The sequence below is a fragment of the Urocitellus parryii genome, chromosome 6 (genome assembly GCF_045843805.1).
Source record: "Urocitellus parryii isolate mUroPar1 chromosome 6, mUroPar1.hap1, whole genome shotgun sequence".
NCBI classification, from domain to species: Eukaryota; Metazoa; Chordata; class Mammalia; order Rodentia; family Sciuridae; genus Urocitellus; species Urocitellus parryii.
In genome coordinates, this window is record NC_135536.1 from 78173624 (window position 1) to 78190757 (window position 17134).

General features: G+C 34.3%; 1 protein-coding gene across 1 annotated transcript in view; it reads left to right on the forward strand.

The window, feature by feature from the left end:
- Ero1a (endoplasmic reticulum oxidoreductase 1 alpha) overlaps nt 1-17134 on the forward strand; it is a 45367-nt gene that overhangs the window by 15736 nt on the left and 12497 nt on the right. The window contains exons 4-9 of the mRNA XM_026411031.1: nt 3235-3273; nt 6174-6250; nt 6347-6420; nt 10562-10682; nt 13157-13203; nt 16281-16292. Coding sequence (XP_026266816.1) covers nt 3235-3273; nt 6174-6250; nt 6347-6420; nt 10562-10682; nt 13157-13203; nt 16281-16292 — 370 coding nt within the window. The remainder of the gene's footprint in view (nt 1-3234; nt 3274-6173; nt 6251-6346; nt 6421-10561; nt 10683-13156; nt 13204-16280; nt 16293-17134) is intronic.

A 17134-nucleotide genomic window follows, 5' to 3' on the forward strand; every position in this document is an offset into this window, starting at 1 on the left:
TTTTTGAGCAATTGTCAAATTCTTCCACAGTGGCTGAACCATTTTTACATTCCTATCAAAAGTGCACAAGGGTTCCAGTTTTTCCACATCCTTGATAATACTGATTTTTCTGCTTTTTGGATAATAGCCACCCTAACAGAGGTGAAAGTGGTATTGTGTTTTTTGAGCAGTTTATTTTTCTAAATCTAACTATTACTCACATAGACATATCTAGCATGTGGTATTAAAGCAAATATAAAATATTATTTATGAATATTTTATCATGAGAATGAGAAGCATTTAGTTCTATTAATCCTTAGAGACACAACTCAAGGATTAACTTACAAAACATTAACTTATGTTACTGTGTTAGTTGACTTCCCATTATTATCACAAAATACCTAAGATAATCAACTTATAAGAAGAAAAGGTTTATTTTGACTCATGATGTTGGAGGTTCAAGTCATGCATGATTCACTCCCTGTAGCTTTGGACCTGTGGTGAGGCAGCACATCATGGTGGAGAGTCTGTGGCAGAGGAAAACCAATCACCTCATGGTTAGGAAGCAAAAAAGAGGAAGAGGAAGAGGCCAGTAGAAGCTCCATCAAGAGCACTCTCCCAGTGACCTAAAGACCTTCCATCAGGCCTCACCTCTCAAAGGTTCCACCACCTCTTGATGGTGCCTAAGGGCCAAGCCTTTAACACATGGGCCTTTGGAGGACATTCAAGATTCAGTCCACAGCAATTACTGTCTTGAAAGCATGAACATATCATTATAGTGATGTTATCAATTTAAATGCTTCACTGTATTTTATAAGTTCTTGACATTATATTTTAGTAAGAGGAAAAATTAGTTGAGGGTATTTAAACTGAAAAACTGAGATAGGATCTAGTTACCTAAGCTTCAGCAGAACTGGAGCTGAGTTATATAAAAAGCTTCCCATTCTTGGTTGTGGCTACATGCTATGAAGACACCATTATTCATTAAACCAATTTCTTATTGGAGGACAAAACAGAAACAAAAACTGGGACTGAGATGCTTTCATGTCAATACTGCTGCTTTCTTCTTAAACTGATATCATACTGGAGGTTTTTACTTTTAAAGGAAGGTAATTGGAAAAGATTAAATTTATAAGCTTGGCAAAAAAGTACCATGATTAGACCTGAGTTTTAGGACAACTGGCAGTGTTGGGGGAAGTATATGTAAAACATGAGGAGATGGAGAAGAGATTGGTGAAGTAATATCAATTGGCATTTGAATGTAATTTGGCTCAATAATGAGTATTTTGTGAGGGTCTACTGTGTGGTGGGACCTGGGCATACAAGCTTAGCTGTGACCTTGAGAAGCTACTGTTTAGTAAAGAAGAGAAACACTAAGTGATCATTTCAACACAAGTATGATTGCCCAACTATAGGTTAAAGTGTACAAACTGAGAGCAGAGAGGAACAGCAAGCTGAGGAGGGAGAGTGAGAGAAACTCCACTCCAAATGCCAGTGAGGAAATGAATTATTTATATTCCTCTTGGGACAAGCATGGGCTCAGTTCTAATAATTCCTAATAGGGTGATATGTTGGAAACAAAGAGTGATTAAAGATCATTTTGAGTCCTTGGGAATATTTGCTATAGCTTAAATTGTCATCTTTCAGATTTAATATTTATATTGTGCATTACTGATATCTTTTTTTTTAAAATATTTTAATTAGTTGTTCATGGATCTATCTTTATTTATTTATTTATATGTGGTGCTGAGAATCGAACCCAGTGCCTCACATAAGCTAGGCAAGTGCTCTGCCACTGAGCTACAACCCCAGCCCCTGCATTACTGATATCTTGACATCTCAGTATTGTATGCTTCAGTGTGCCTCTGAAAGAAGGGACATTACTTCATGACCACAGTGACATCCTCACACCTCAAACAATGAGCAGTTCTTCCTTAATCTAACATATGCATTTGGTCAAACTCAGTCAACTCACTACTCAGATGGTCTGCTGCTTACTTTGGTAATGCCTTTTGTAGCTGAACAAGGGACAAAGACCAGTTCCCTTTTTGTCAATACTTTGATTTCCTTTTTTAGTTCAGGTTATACCCTGTGACCTAGCAGGAGAGAGAAAAGTACTAAAAACTGAAGTTTTCTTCCTTATGTTGGGCACTTTGAAAACCACATCCCTTGATTTGTATACTGATTCCAGAGAAAATTTGAGTGAGGCAGATGTTCTGCCCATTGAGGCTGGAATCTTTTTATACACAGAGAAACCAGTCATTTGTTGTCTTTACAATCCTGCAAAATCCGGTTCTTTCACCTCCATTATTGATTGGCCAATGCAAAAAAAAAGAATAACAATGTTTATTGTGAGTCTGGGATAAGAAATGAGTATTATGGTGGTTAAGTCTTTTTGGAGATAATTTGGCAAATGCATCAAAAATAAAAAGGCACATACCCTTTGACCTAGAAATCTGATTAGGAATTTTACTTAGTAATTGGACAGATGTTCATAGATGACGACCATAAAGCAGGTCTGAATATTGTAGAGATGTCAGTTCTACTGAAATATATTTATAAATTTGACATTCTTTGTTATGTGAAAAAAAATAGAAATTTTCTAAACGTATAGCTATTGAAAAAGAACACTCTTTGATCTAGTTCAGAGTCTGGAAGTATACACAATAAAGTGATGCACACCCTTCTAGGCATGTACCCTAGAAGGAAGAGTACCCTGCAGTTTACAGAGTTCTGCTGCATCCTTATCTGCCCACAACATCACTTTGAGGACAGGCAGATAGTTCCTGTAGTGAGTAAGTGGCCAACACACCTAAAAACCACTTCTAGTTTCCTCTGAAAAGAACTGGAGCTCCTTAAAATACGAGCTACACAAGATGAACCTGAAAAATTTTGTCAAACAAAACAAAACAAAGCATGCTGCTAAGGACTACCAAAGGAATATCAAAAGGATGCAGGTGCTAAGATTAAGTCAGCACTTAGTGACTTATAGAGCGACAGTTTGAATATCAAAAAGACTAATGGCTCAATAACTGTTTTTACATTTCCATGCCATCATATGTGATTATTTTATTAGTTTGTTTTTGAATTTTTATTTCCTTTAAGGAAATAATATAAAAATTGCCTGAGTAGTTTTAGTTAAAAATAAACTGTTAATTTCAATAATTTGTTTTGTGATTTTTCTCATAAATTTAATTTTTTTCAGAAGACATGATAAATGTTATCTAAAAAAATGCATATTTTTTTCTTTTTCAGGATGAAGTTCCTGATGGGATTAAATCTGCAAGCTATAAGGTATATACATATACTTACTGATGTGTCTAGTACCTTGACAAAAAGCTTGAAAAAAACATTTCCCCTTTCACCTAGATGTCCCCATCTCTGTTTCTCATTACAGTGAAATCCCTTGAAAGTTTTTAATTCAGTGGCTCTAAATCCTTTTGTTTGTTTTCATTTAATCTTTTATTATTCAAAGTATCAAAAATAAACAAAAGTAGAGAAAAGGAAAAAACCCCAAACATCTGTCACCCAGCATTTTTCAGTTTATGGTCAAACCTGCCTCAGCTGTACCTCTCACTCTATTTTCCCAATTATTTTAAAGCCAATCTCAGATAAATCATTATGTTTATTCATAATTCACATATATCTCTAAGACAAAAATACTCTTTAAAAAAATACCCATAGTCAGGGTTCATATTTCTCTGATGTTTCATAAATACATTAATAGTTTGTTTGAAACAGGATTCAAATTTACCTGCACATTGCATTTGATTTATGTGTCTTTTATGTCTCTCTCTTAAAATAAAATTTTTTTGATGGGAAGGTTTACTGGGGATTCAACCCATAGGTGTTTTACTACTGAGTCATACCCCGCCCCCCCAATCCTTTTTATGTTTTATTTTGAGACAAAGTCTCCCTAAGTTGCTTAGGTCTTCTCTAAGTTGCTGAGGATGGCCTCGAACTTGAGATCTTCCTGCCTCAGCCTCCTGAGTCATTAGGATTACAGGTGTGTGCCACCATACCTGATTTAAAATAAACTTTTATTTTTGTAGCAGTTTTAAATTTACAGAAAAATTGTGAAGATAGTTTAGAGTTTCCATAAAACGCATAACCAGTTTCCTCAATAAGTATCATCTTATATAACTATTGTATATCTATGGGTTTTTTTTGGTTGTTGCTACTGGGTATTATACCAAGGGCCTCACGCACTCTAAAGACTCACTCTATCACTGAGCCATATCCCCATCCTGATACATTTGTTAAAAATAATGAACCAGTGCTGATACATTATAACTAACTTTACTCAGATTTCTTTAATTTTCACCTAATGGCCTTTTTCTGTATCAGAATCCTCACTCTTTTCCCAGAGGCAACCACATTCTGAACCTTTCCACCATAGATGAAAACTAATTTTGCTAATTTTTGATTCCACATTTCCTTGTACATATGAAGAGTTAAAGTGTGAACTCACAGCATTGACTTGTTGACGTCAATGACAGAACTTTGCACATAGTTAAATGATGTCATTATTAACTGTTTCAAATAGAAAATAATTTAATTCCACAAAATTGTTTGACATTTTTCATTCAATTAATGGACTCATCTCTTTGAGTTTATTCAAAGTAAAACTTGAATCAGGGATTATGGCACATGCTTATAAATCCCAGTGACTCAGAAGGCTGAGGCAGGAGGATAGCAAGTTAGAGGCCACCCTCAGCAACTTAGTGAAACCCTATCTCAAAATAAATAAAAAGGGTTGGGGATGATACTCAGTGGTAGAGTGCCCTTGTGTTCATTCCCAAGTACTGTCAAAAAAAAAAAAAATCTGGAAACAACAACAACAAAAACTTTTGGAAGTTCCTTCTATAGAAGGAAAACTTTTATCACTCTTGTGAATGCTAGTGTAAATTCAGTTAAAGTTAAAAATTAAAGATAAAATAATTTTTGTGTCCTACCTATATAGATCTTGATAAAAATAATTTTCTGGGTAAAAATGGTGTATTACCTAAATCAAGAAATCAAAGGAGCAGAATTGGATTTGTCATGAAGACACGTGCATAACTCATATTTGTGTACAAATTTTACCAATGAAGATAAAAGTGTTTATTATCAAATGATGTACATACTAAGTAATGACCACAAATTTTTTAAGATGAAGCTGATGTTGAAAACAAATTATTGAAGGCTAGGCATGATGAAAGATTCCTATAATCCACTGACTCTGGAGGCTGAGGCAGGAGGATGACAAATTCAAGGCTAAGCTCTGCAAATTAGTGAGACCCTGACTCAAAATTTAAAAAAAAAAAGGCAGCAAATTAGCTCAGTGGTAAAATGCTCTTGGATAGACTTAGACATCGAAAAGAAATATGGTTTAAGAATATCTTACAAATGCCTAAAGATAGCAGAACACTTTTTGCAAAGACTTGGGAAGCTCCAGGGTACTCCTAGCATCATGGCATGATGTTCCCACCGCTTATATTATGGAAGAAAAAATTGATGCTGTTAGGCCATTAGAAAAGCAGGACAATCTCTCTCTCTTTTTTGTTTTTTGAAAGAGAGAGAGAGAGAGAGAGAGAGAGAGAGAGAGAGAGAGAGAATCTTTTTTGTAGATGGACACAACACATGCCTTTATTTTTATGTGGTGCTGAGAATTGAACCCGGGTCGCGCCCGTGCTAGGCGAGCACTCTACTGTGGAGCCACAATCCCAGCCACAGGACAATATCTTTTGACTACTTGCCACAAGATTTCCTTACACTCAAAGATATTCTTCATGGCCAGGCACAGTGGTACACACCTGTATTCCCAGTGGCTCTGGAGGCTGAGGCAGGAGGATTGCGAGTTCAAAGCCAGCCTCAGCAACAGTGAGGCCCTAAGCAACTCAGTGGGACCCTGACTCTAAGTAAAATACAAGATAGGGCTAGGGATGTGGCTCAGTGGCTGAGTGCCCCTGAGTTCAATCCCTGGTATCCCCTACCCCCCTAAAATGTTCTTCATAGACATTTTAAAGGCAAAGCTTTTTACTTATTTTTTAGCTTCAAGAGGAAATGTGAGTGCTTAATGGTTTCTTTTTAGTTTTGAAGTCAAGATGATGGTACCAAATATCAAGAGAGCCTTAGATAGTGTCTAAATTCTTTCAAAAAGTTTTTTTTAAATGTAGTAAATTGTATTCTATTTACTCTATTTTTCATTTTAGTATTCTGAAGAAGCCAATAATCTCATCGAAGAATGTGAGCAAGCTGAACGACTCGGAGCAGTGGATGAATCACTGAGGTATGATTTTTCTTTTCTTTTTTAGTGGTTCTTTGTTTCTTTCATATCACATGTTAATTTGAAAAAAAGAATCCCACTGTTCATTTTTTTTTGAAGTGAGGAAACACAGAAGGCTGTTCTTCAGTGGACCAAGCATGATGATTCTTCTGACAACTTCTGTGAAGCTGATGGTAAGCTGATAGTTTTTTATACTACACGTTATGTTTAAAATTATACCTAAGATAAAATTTTGAATCTTTTTTTTAAACTCAGTTTCTGATAGTTTGAAAGCTCCCCAAAAAGCTAAACAGAATTACCATATGACCTAACAGTTCCATTTCTAGGTACACATTCAAAAGAATTGAAGACAGAGACTCAAACAGATTTGGGTTAACCAGTGTTCGTTGCAGCATCATTCCCAGTAGCCAGAAAGTATAAACAACGTGTGTCTCTCACCAGATGGATGAATAAGCAAATGTGGTATATCCATTTAATAAAATTCTATTGAGCCATAAAAAGGAATGAAGTTCTGACATAGGCTACAACATGGATGAACCTTGAAAACATGCTAAGTGAAATAAACCAGATACAAAAGACAAGTATTATATGAGTCCACTTACATAAACTATCTAAAGTGGGCAAATTCATATACAGAACGTAGATCAGAGGTTACTGGAGGTTGTAGGGCTGGGAATGAAGAATTATTGTGAGATGACTGCACAGTTTCTCTTTGGGGTTGTGGAAGAGTTTTGGAAACAAACTGGTGACAATTATACAACATTGTGAATGTTGTTAATGTTGCTTGAGGTACACTTAAATATGGTTGAACTGGCGGGATTTTGTTTCATATATATATATATTTTACCATAATAGAACTATTAAAAAAGAAAACTTGATTTCTAGAAAAAAATTTACCTCTTAAATTTTGTAGTTTGAAGTATATAGTAATTTTGATAAGTTTTGCAATACACACATGCATTTTGCACAAGTAGCTAAAATGTAGGAATTACCAAAACTTACTTCTGGCTGGGCATGGTGGTATACTTTGTAATCTCAGCAGCTTGGGAGGCTGATGCAGGAGGATTATGAGTGCAAAGCCAGCCTCAGCAACTTAGCAAGGCCCTAAGCAACTTAGCAAGACCGTCTCTAAATAAAAAATAAAAAGGGCTGTGGGATGTGGCTCAGTGATTAAGCACTCCTGTGTTCAATCCTTGATATCAAACAAAAACAAAACAAAAATTAAAACAAAACAAAACAAAACAAAAAAACCACCTTACTTTTGTTATATTGCTGTTGGATTGTTTTACATTCTCCTTAATGATGGCCTTTATTGCTTTCAGAAAAGAGAATTTTGCACATAGAATCACATCTGCAACATCTAAAACTAAGCCCCAGTATTGGTGCTGTTAAAATCTAGCATCCTAGATTTATGGATTCTTCCATTCTTCTTTTTCTAAGTTGGATTATTGGCCTCTTACTTAATTATTGCTCTCTAAATAAAATTTAATCGAGTTTTGATGTTCTTCTGTGGCTCTTTTGTAGAGTATTAATGATCTTAAAAAAAAATTAAGTGAAAAGAATACTGCAGGGCATTGAAATTTCAGGTAAAAGAGAAGCCTGTAGTCCTCGTGAAAGAGAAAGGAAGGGAAAGTGGCTTCTTTTTGGAAAAAGAAAGTGTGGACCAATGAAAGGAGAGAAGAGAAAAAGAAAAGAGCTTTCCTTGATAGGAAATATGACCAAGCTTTGGTATATACTTATCTATAATGCCTTCTTTCTGTTTCCAAAATCTGGAAAACAAACATGTTTCCTCTTAAGTTTAATACGCATTCAGTGTGAATATTCATGTATTTCACTGCAGAAATGTGTATGTGGGTGAGGTTTTTTTTTGTTTTTTCAATGCTGGGGAACAAATCCAGGCCCTTGTGCTCTATCGCCTTGTGCTCTATCTCCAGCTCCAGCCCTATGGTCTCACTTGAACTTAGTGGTATTAACTACTGTTGCTGCCCAGAAGCCATTCCTTATTTCCAGGCATCCTAAGCAACTAGTTCATGGCTTCCTTTCTCATATCAGCTGATGACTTTATTTCCCTGCCACATCTCTACCCCTTTTGATTGGTGCCCTAGACCCTGTTGGAGTAATACCTAATGTAAGTTGTGTACACTGTATTACTTTTGTTCTCGATTCCAAAACATCTCAGTGATATTAGATATGAGAGGTTGTAGACTTAATCAAGAGTTAGGCTACTAAAGGAAAGAGATGAAACATTCTCCTCGACCTCTTGTTTTATCATCTTTTCTATAAAGATCTTTTGGCCTTAAACATTGTTCTATGAGATAAAACTAAATTTATAATATGTAACAGTTTTTTTTAAGGCATGTAATGTAGGAAAAAGGATAGTAATACTTTAACTTCCATGAATGAACTATCCTTTTGAGACTACAATGTGAGTACCAACTGAGAATCAATAACTCACTCACATGGTGGAGTTTAGTGAATTACTTGCCCATTTGCATTCATTTCTTCTGTTAAAAGATGAGTATTTTTTAAAGGCACAGCTTCATAGGGAATAAATAACATATGCAAATGGTGGGTGAAGTGTAGAAGGTATTTTATAAATCCTTATAAGATATTTGAGCTTTAGTCATGTGGCAAAATATGGATATAATAACATTTTTTTTTATTCTGTCGTAAGTAAAATCAAGAGGCCAAATGTTTATCTCTAGGTGGAATATTAAAAAGTGCAATCATACCTTGGTGTCTAGTTTTCTGTTTTAAGGTACTGGATACTGAGAATTATTTACATATTTTAAAAATGAGGAGTTTTAAAAATCAATTTAATGTAAATTTTTGTAATAACTGCCGTTAGTATTAATTGGAGTGAACAGTTAGCCATCTCTGAACTGGATGATTCCATGCTAATTTATTTTTTAAGTTCTTATTATTTACTTTTTTAAGTTATTTTAATTGCTGCTTCTGCATAGGGCTCAGTTATTTCTAGATGCTGTCATTGTGTTTGTTCTAGAAGTTACTTTTCTCCTAATACATGCCTTTATTATGCTGTTGAATTGGAATAAAAATAGCCAAGCTTAGTTCTTTTTTTTTTTTGTCTTTGTTCTTTAGTAATATGAAGTAGGTATTGTTGAGAGCTTGATGGACTCTCTATTGCTCTCTTGCTCTATTTTTTTTTCTGTCTTTTTTATTTTGCAGTACTGGGGATCAAACCCAGGGTCTTCTACATGCTAGGGAAGTGCTCTACTACTGATCTACAATCCTTTGAGGACTCTCATCAGGGACTTTGTGCTCTGTTTCTTGTTATCTTTTCTGTTTGCTTTGAGGCCATTTTTGCCCATATTTTGGTTTATATTGTTAAATTTTATAGATAAGTAAGATACTGCTGTACTGTCAAGTAATTTCCCAGAGCCATTGATGGAATAGGGCCATCATTTTTGTTTGGTAGTTTTTTATTTTTTATTTTTGTTTTTGGTACCAGGGGATTGAACCCAAGGCTGCTTTAACCACTGACCCACAATCCAAGTCACCACTCCCAACCTTTTTTTTTTTTTCTTTTTCTAAATTTTGAGACAGTATAGTGCTATGTTGCTTAGAGCCTTGCTAAACTGCTAAGGCTGTGATCCTCTTGTGATCCTCTTGCTTTAGTCTCTAGAGCTGGGATTATAGGCATACACCATTGCACTGAGCAAAGTTTAACAGTTTTAAATTATGAATCAGTGGCAGGATCTAGATCCCAATCCAGGCACTCAGGCTCCAGAGCCCAGGCTTCTAACTGCTCAACTATGTTGAGTATTTAGGCTGCTTCCAGTTTTCCTTTTTATAAGGGATGCTGACACAAAATCATCATACCTATAACTTTTGCATATAGTGTTATATCTTTAGGACAGCTGGGTAGTGGATCCTGATGGTGGTGGTCATTGAAGTAGAAAGTATTTGGTAACAAATAGTATATGACACTAATACTTCTTCTTTTACCTTAGTTACCGATGAGCTGCTCTGGTTAATGTGGAAATGAATGTATATTGTATTTATTGTCAGGATGGCCTATGAGAATTGAATTATGTTTCTTCAATCTCAAATCCACACATTCTTATTTTTTACAATTTCTAAAATCAGGACGTTTTTGCAATTAGTGTGCACAGTTAATGTGGCCATTTGTTTCTCTTTCTTTTCCTTCCTTTCTCTTGAAAAGTTGTTTTAAAATACCCAATTACATTGATATATTTGGGATGCCTTAGAATCAATGGTACATTGTCTTGTATACTACTTTTTAAGGTAGCTAAAGATAAGAAAGATTTAATGGAAATGTTTATTTTACAGACATACAGTCTCCTGATGCTGAATATGTGGATTTGCTCCTTAATCCTGAGCGCTACACTGGTTATAAAGGACCAGATGCTTGGAAGATATGGAATGTCATCTATGAAGAAAACTGTTTTAAGTATGTGTCATTTTCATTTAGAAATTACTATAAGATGTGGTGATTTCTCTATTAAAAAAAACAAAATCATAATGATTGAAAATTACTCATCAAGTTCATTTTGTGCATCTAGACATAAAAGCGTACCTTTTATAATCCAATTCCCCTTGGGGGAAACATTGGCATAAGTTTGAACAAATATATTTTTTTTCTTTGAAAGACTGGGAAGAGTATTTAAAGCTTTATGGGATCATTATAGGTACTAACAGATGTTCCTCAAGTAGATTGTAGAATCTCATTTTGTAGGTGAGAAGGCAGAGCCAAAGAGATTGACGTCCTTTCCCAAGACCAGGTAGTTAGTGACAGCATATAGATTAGCATCTACAACTCTCAATTCTCTTTTTGGTGCTCTGCAATTCTTTTCCATCATTGTAGTTATTTTACCTGCTTTGAAGTTAAATTGATTTCAGAGAATAATTATAACAGGTAACATTTTGAGTGCCCACTGTGTTAAGTATTACATACATTTTCTCCTCTAATTCTTTTTCCCCCTCACATTTTTATTAGTACATTATAGTTGTTCATAACAGTAGGATTTATTGTACATGCACACAGTATAACAATATAATTTCGTCAATATTATTTCCTCCCCATGGTCCCTTTCCTCTAATAATCTTCCTTTTATTTTCATAAGTTCCCATTTTTTTTTTCTGGCTTCCACACATGAGAGAAAACATTGACCCTTGACCTTCTGTGTTTGTCTTATTTTGTTTAACATGATGGTCTCAAGTTCCATCCATTTTCTTGCAAATGACATAATTTCATTTTTCTTTATGGCTGAATAAAACTCCATTGTGTATATATACTACATTTTATTTATCCATTCATCCATTGATGAATACCTGGACTAGTTCCATAGTTTGGCTATTGTGAATTTTGCTTCTATAAGCATGAATATACATTTATTGCTGTAGTATGCTGACCTTTAATTCTTTAGGCTAAGTACCAAGAAGTGGTATAGCTGAGTCAAATGGTGGTTCCATTCCTGGTCTTTTGATCCCTCTACTTCTTTCTTTCTTTATTTTTTTTTTTATGTTTTAGTTATAGTTGGACACAATACCTTTATTTTATTCTTATATTTTTATGTGGTGCTGAGGATCAAACTCAGGGTCTCACATGTGCGTGCGAGGTATGCGCTCTACTGCTGAGCCACAACCCCAGCCTCCCCTCTACTTCTTACAATAACTTTGTGTTAGAGTCATCACTGTTTGAGAGGGGGAGAATCTGAGAACCAGAAAGATTAATTGTATATATGTTTGTGTGTGTGTGTGTGTGTGTGTGTGTGTGTGTGCATGTGTTGTTATCTCAGACACTGAAGGCAGCTGTGGGAAAATCTTTGGAGTTCAAAAATATGGAGATGAAGACTTTCACTTTTTTATAAGCATAAGATGAGCAATTATGTGTACACCAATAAAACATTAGATTATTATTATTTTTTGTTTTTTACTTGAAGAATTCTCTAGTTTGGAAGGTAAAGTTTTCATTATTTACTCATATCTGCTGTATTTTTCATTTAAATAGTCTTGACTCTTATTAGGAATGTTTGGTTACTAAATTGAAGGTTCTTTTTTAAAGTAAGGTTTTTCTTTTTTGGTTGTTGTTTTAATGTTAACTGAAAAAATTTATGAAACATTTGTTAGATTTGTTTTGGTTTTGTGGTCATTTCCTAACTAATGTCCTGATTCCTGTAACATTTCTAACAATATAAATAATGTAGGAGGCATTTATTATTTAAAATATAGCTTATGATATTTTTTTCTCAAAATGTCTAGAGTTGTACAAATTTTAAAAATTTAAATTATGGGCATTAAAATAATCTCCATACTTTACTAACATTACTAATGTATATTTGTTTTGTGATTTAGAAGCACCTTAGTAACATTCTCTGGAAAGCTTTTGTTTTTTTTTTCCCATTAAAAAACCTTTTATTTAAATAATAATAAACTTAATGGTCATGGGGTAAGCTGAAGTTTCTGAGTACCTAAGTGGAAAAGAAACTACCTACACTGTTTAATTTGATGTTTTCATGTTTAATTTTAATGTTTGTGTTAAGTTTGTCTTTCAATTAGGGGTGCATTTTGTGCCATAGGACATACACTTTTACATACATATAAAAGCACATTAGTGATTCTAGGAGAAGTGCTTGACTTATATTTTTTTCCTTCCTCTATTTGAAGAGGTGATTAGGAAATTACTTGATGGCTGTTATAATGGGAAAAGATCAGAAACTATCATCACTAAAACAAATAACAGGCAATAATTTCTCAAAAGCAATTAGAGAAAACTAAATATTTTATGATATCAACAAAACAATTTGACTTCAGATATAGTCATTAAGCAACTTTCTGAGATACTATCACTTTAATTAGATAATTATAACTTGACTGATAACATATTTATATTTCATATAGTACTTTTAATTCTTTTGTTTCTAGGCCACAGACAATTAAAAGACCTTTGAATCCTTTGGCTTCTGGTCAAGGTGAGCTATTTGTTTGCATTGTTATATTATTTATCAGCTGATGAACTTTGGTTAGATGGAAGGAAAGTCAAGACAAATGGCAAGAGCAGTTGGAGTCATATAATCCACAGTCCTGTTTCCATAGAGATTATGCTTCCCCCTTACAGAGGTATATTTATACTTCAATAAGGAAGAGTATTTTTGTAATGAAGTTTGTGGCATTGGGCTGCCATAAGGTGAACATTAGGATATATTTTATTTATCTATTTATGTACTTACTAACTTACTTGTTTTGGCAGTTCTGGGGATTGAACCTAGGAGTGTTCCTTAGCCCTTTTGATTTTATGCTAAATTGCCCTTGAACTGACCATCCTCCTGCCTCAGCCTCCCAGGTACTGAGATTGCAAGCATGTACTATTGCACCCAGCTATTCTAGGTTTTTTTTTTTTTATTATTATTTTTAGTTGTCGTTGGACACAATATTTTTATTTCACTTATTTATTTTTATGTGGTGCTGAAGATTGAACCCAAGGTCTTGCGCGAGTGAGGTGAGTGCTCTACCGCGCAGCCATAACCCCAGCCTCTATTCTAGGTATTTTTGTGGATGCATTAATAAGTGTACTCCCTTGTTTCAATTTCTCCTCATCTTCTAGACATAGAAGTATCCCCCCAAAAAACTTCTAATTTTTTTACAAAAACTTGAAATTATATATAGACTCCATATATTGGGGATGATTTCAAATTCACCTATCTTTATATTGCATTAAAATTATTAATTTTCTACCTATACTCAAGGTGTGATCTAAATGCTGTCTTTCTCACAAAACTTTTCCTGATCCTCCTAACCAGATCTAATCTTTCCTTTCTTATTAAGTGTACACCATGTTTCATTTCTCTCTTATAGTCTTTTTTTTACTGTGCAGCCTTATTTTATTGTTATTTATATATCTGCCAATTCAACCTAGTACTTTGGATATATGAATGAGCAGTATTTGTCTTTTTGAGCCCTTTTTAATAGAACCCGACATCTAATATATGGAGTAATTTGTTAGGTTACTTTTCATTGAAAATTGCCCTCCTCATTGAGTGGTTTTATCTTTATCAGTGAAAATCACTTGTTCTAACAACAAATGATTATTCACCATTTACCACATGCTAGGCACTGTGTGTAGCAGCCAGAGGGAATGTAACATTGAAACTCACAAGTCCTGTCCAGTCAATAATAGGCAGAATAGTGTATTGAATAAACCATTTCACTGTATGATTTCTGACTTTTTCTTTAGAAAATATATATCCTTCTCTTTTTGGGTATGTGCTTACTGACAAAATCTTCGATGTGCTTTTAGCAAATGTGTAAGGTGTTAAAATTTGTTTGAAAAGATGCTGATGTCATATAGTCAATAAATATAAATTTCCTCTTATAAATCAGTGAGATTGCATCATGCCCTAAATGCTGGCAGCCTTGGCTTTCTTAGGTTAGAAAAGAAATTATTTCTAAACAAGTCTCATGGGTTTCTGCAAAATCACATGTGGTGACTCATTGGATGCTATTGATTTAACATTAGATGAAATGCAAATCCACAGGAAAGAAGTGATCTTTACTATGCACTCATATGAGAACTCGATAAAGTAATTAGTTACCCTCACTTATTTTAAAGTAAAATGGGAACTGTTTAAATGTTTATCATTGGAGGACAGTTGACTTATGGTACAGCCACATACTAAAATAAAGCCATAAATGTCAATAAATGTTGCTGTAGATTTGTACTCATTTGAATAAAGACATTCAACAATATACTGAGAAAGGAAGCAGATATCAAAACAATATGTGTGGGCTGAGGATATAGCTCAGTTGGAACAGTGCTTGCCTTACATGTACAAGGCCCTGGGTTCAATCCCCAGCAACACACACACACACACACACACAAACACAAATGTGTAATATATTTTTAGAAAAGCAAAATATAATTTCTAAGTACCCATACACAAAGAATAAAGGACATTTATAAAAATTTAAATAGTATAAATGGTAAGGGGAGGAGTTCTGGGTAACTTTTTATTTTATCTCTTTTTTTCTTCTTAAACATTTATTATTTAAGAAACATGGGCTGGGGATATAGTTCAGTTGGTAAGAGTGCTTACCTCACTGCACAAAGCCTTAGGTTCAATCTCCAGCACTATAAAAAAAAGAGAGAGTGAGAGAGTAATATATGTTTCTTAAACATATTTGCAATGAGTATATATTTAATAATCAAACAATGATAGCATTAAAGAAAAATGGGAGAAATAAACTTTATTTGTTTATATATTTATTTTTAGTGCTGGGCATTGAGCCCAGATCTACCACTAAGTTACATCTCCATCCATTTTTTTTAAAATTTATTTTTTACTTTAAGACAGGGCCTCACTGTGTTGCTGAGGCTGGTCCAGAACTTGAAGTCCTCCTGCCTTAGTCTCCCAAGATCATAAATAAGCAGCTATGTACAAATTGCTACATCATGTACAGTTTGGATCATAGTCTTTGAAAATATTTCTAGGTCTAAATCTTATAATATTCTTTTAAACCTAAAAGCAATGATACAGGACAGGGGTTGTGACTCAGCAGTAGAACACTCGCCTAGTACATGTGAGGCCTTGGGTTCAATCCTCAGCACTACATAGAAAAAAAAAAAGTAAAAAAAATTAAAAAAGCAACGATACAAATCTTTAACAGAAATTATGTTATAATTTTAGGATGATAAATGTGGAAAAAGACTCTGATAGCCAAATAAACATAAGTCCTTAAGATATTTAACAGTACTCTCAGATTTAGGTTCAATTTTTCTCTCTTGTCACCCATATTAAATCTTACATGAGTGGAAGTACTTGTCATGCATCCTCTTGGAGATAATGCCGTTTAGTCTAACAAGGCACAGTCCATACCACTGCTAAGTAGAGTTGTAGTCATGAGTGTCTCACCTTTAGATTTTACTTGTTGGAGATGAACTAACTGGACTAAAAATAATCATTAAAAAGTGTCATTTTAATGAAAGTGCAGCAGTATAAAAGGGGCAGCTGGAAGGAATTTATAATAATAAGCATTTTGTTTTGTTTTTCAGGAAAAGGTAAAGGTAAGTGTAATTTTTTTAATCATACATTACATACATGCCTTTGCTCATATATTTGGATGCTTAAAATGAAACTCTTTTTCTTTCCTATCTTTGCGACTCAGAAGAACTTATTTTTATTTCTTTATCTAAAATTCTGGAGGTGAAAGCGCAGGTTAGGACAGTAACTGCTGTGTCTGTGCTCAGCATGCCTTTCCTCCTCAGCCCAACAGCCCAGCTGCCATTTACTGGGCTGTCGACCCTCTCCTCTTCCATGCCCCCACCCTTCCACACACATACTCTGGCAGGGAAGACTTCTTCCTCTTTGGTTGAAGTCTGGGATCTGCTACTGGTATCATATAGGAAGGTCCTGGACATGATTGGAATATTGATTCCAGAGCTGGCATCTAGGGCTTATGCTCTTGCCAAGTCTAAGTTAATAGTAATGCTAAGAATTTTAACCTATTTTAGGTTCAGTTTGTCTTTTTGAAAATCATTTTGTTTTAAAAACACATGCTTAATGATATGAAAAGACTGAATCAGTGCTTAGTTTTAGCTCATCTAAATGAAACTGCTAAAATACAAAGTATCACATTTCTCTTCCTCAAAGTCTTGTATCTTCTGAACATGGTTTTATGAATTACTTATGCTTTATGTCTAAATAACAGGACAATAAAGTCTGATAACATTGCTATTGTATCATTGTACTTTATGTTATAATAACTGTAGCAGCTAAATGAAATGCTAAATCTGAACTGAATTGTTTGAATGAGAAATTTTTAGCAGTAATGTTATTTTTTTCTTAAGTTGCCTCTCATTTGTTAGTAGTGGAGGTGATTTTCAATTATGAGTAACCTTATTCTACC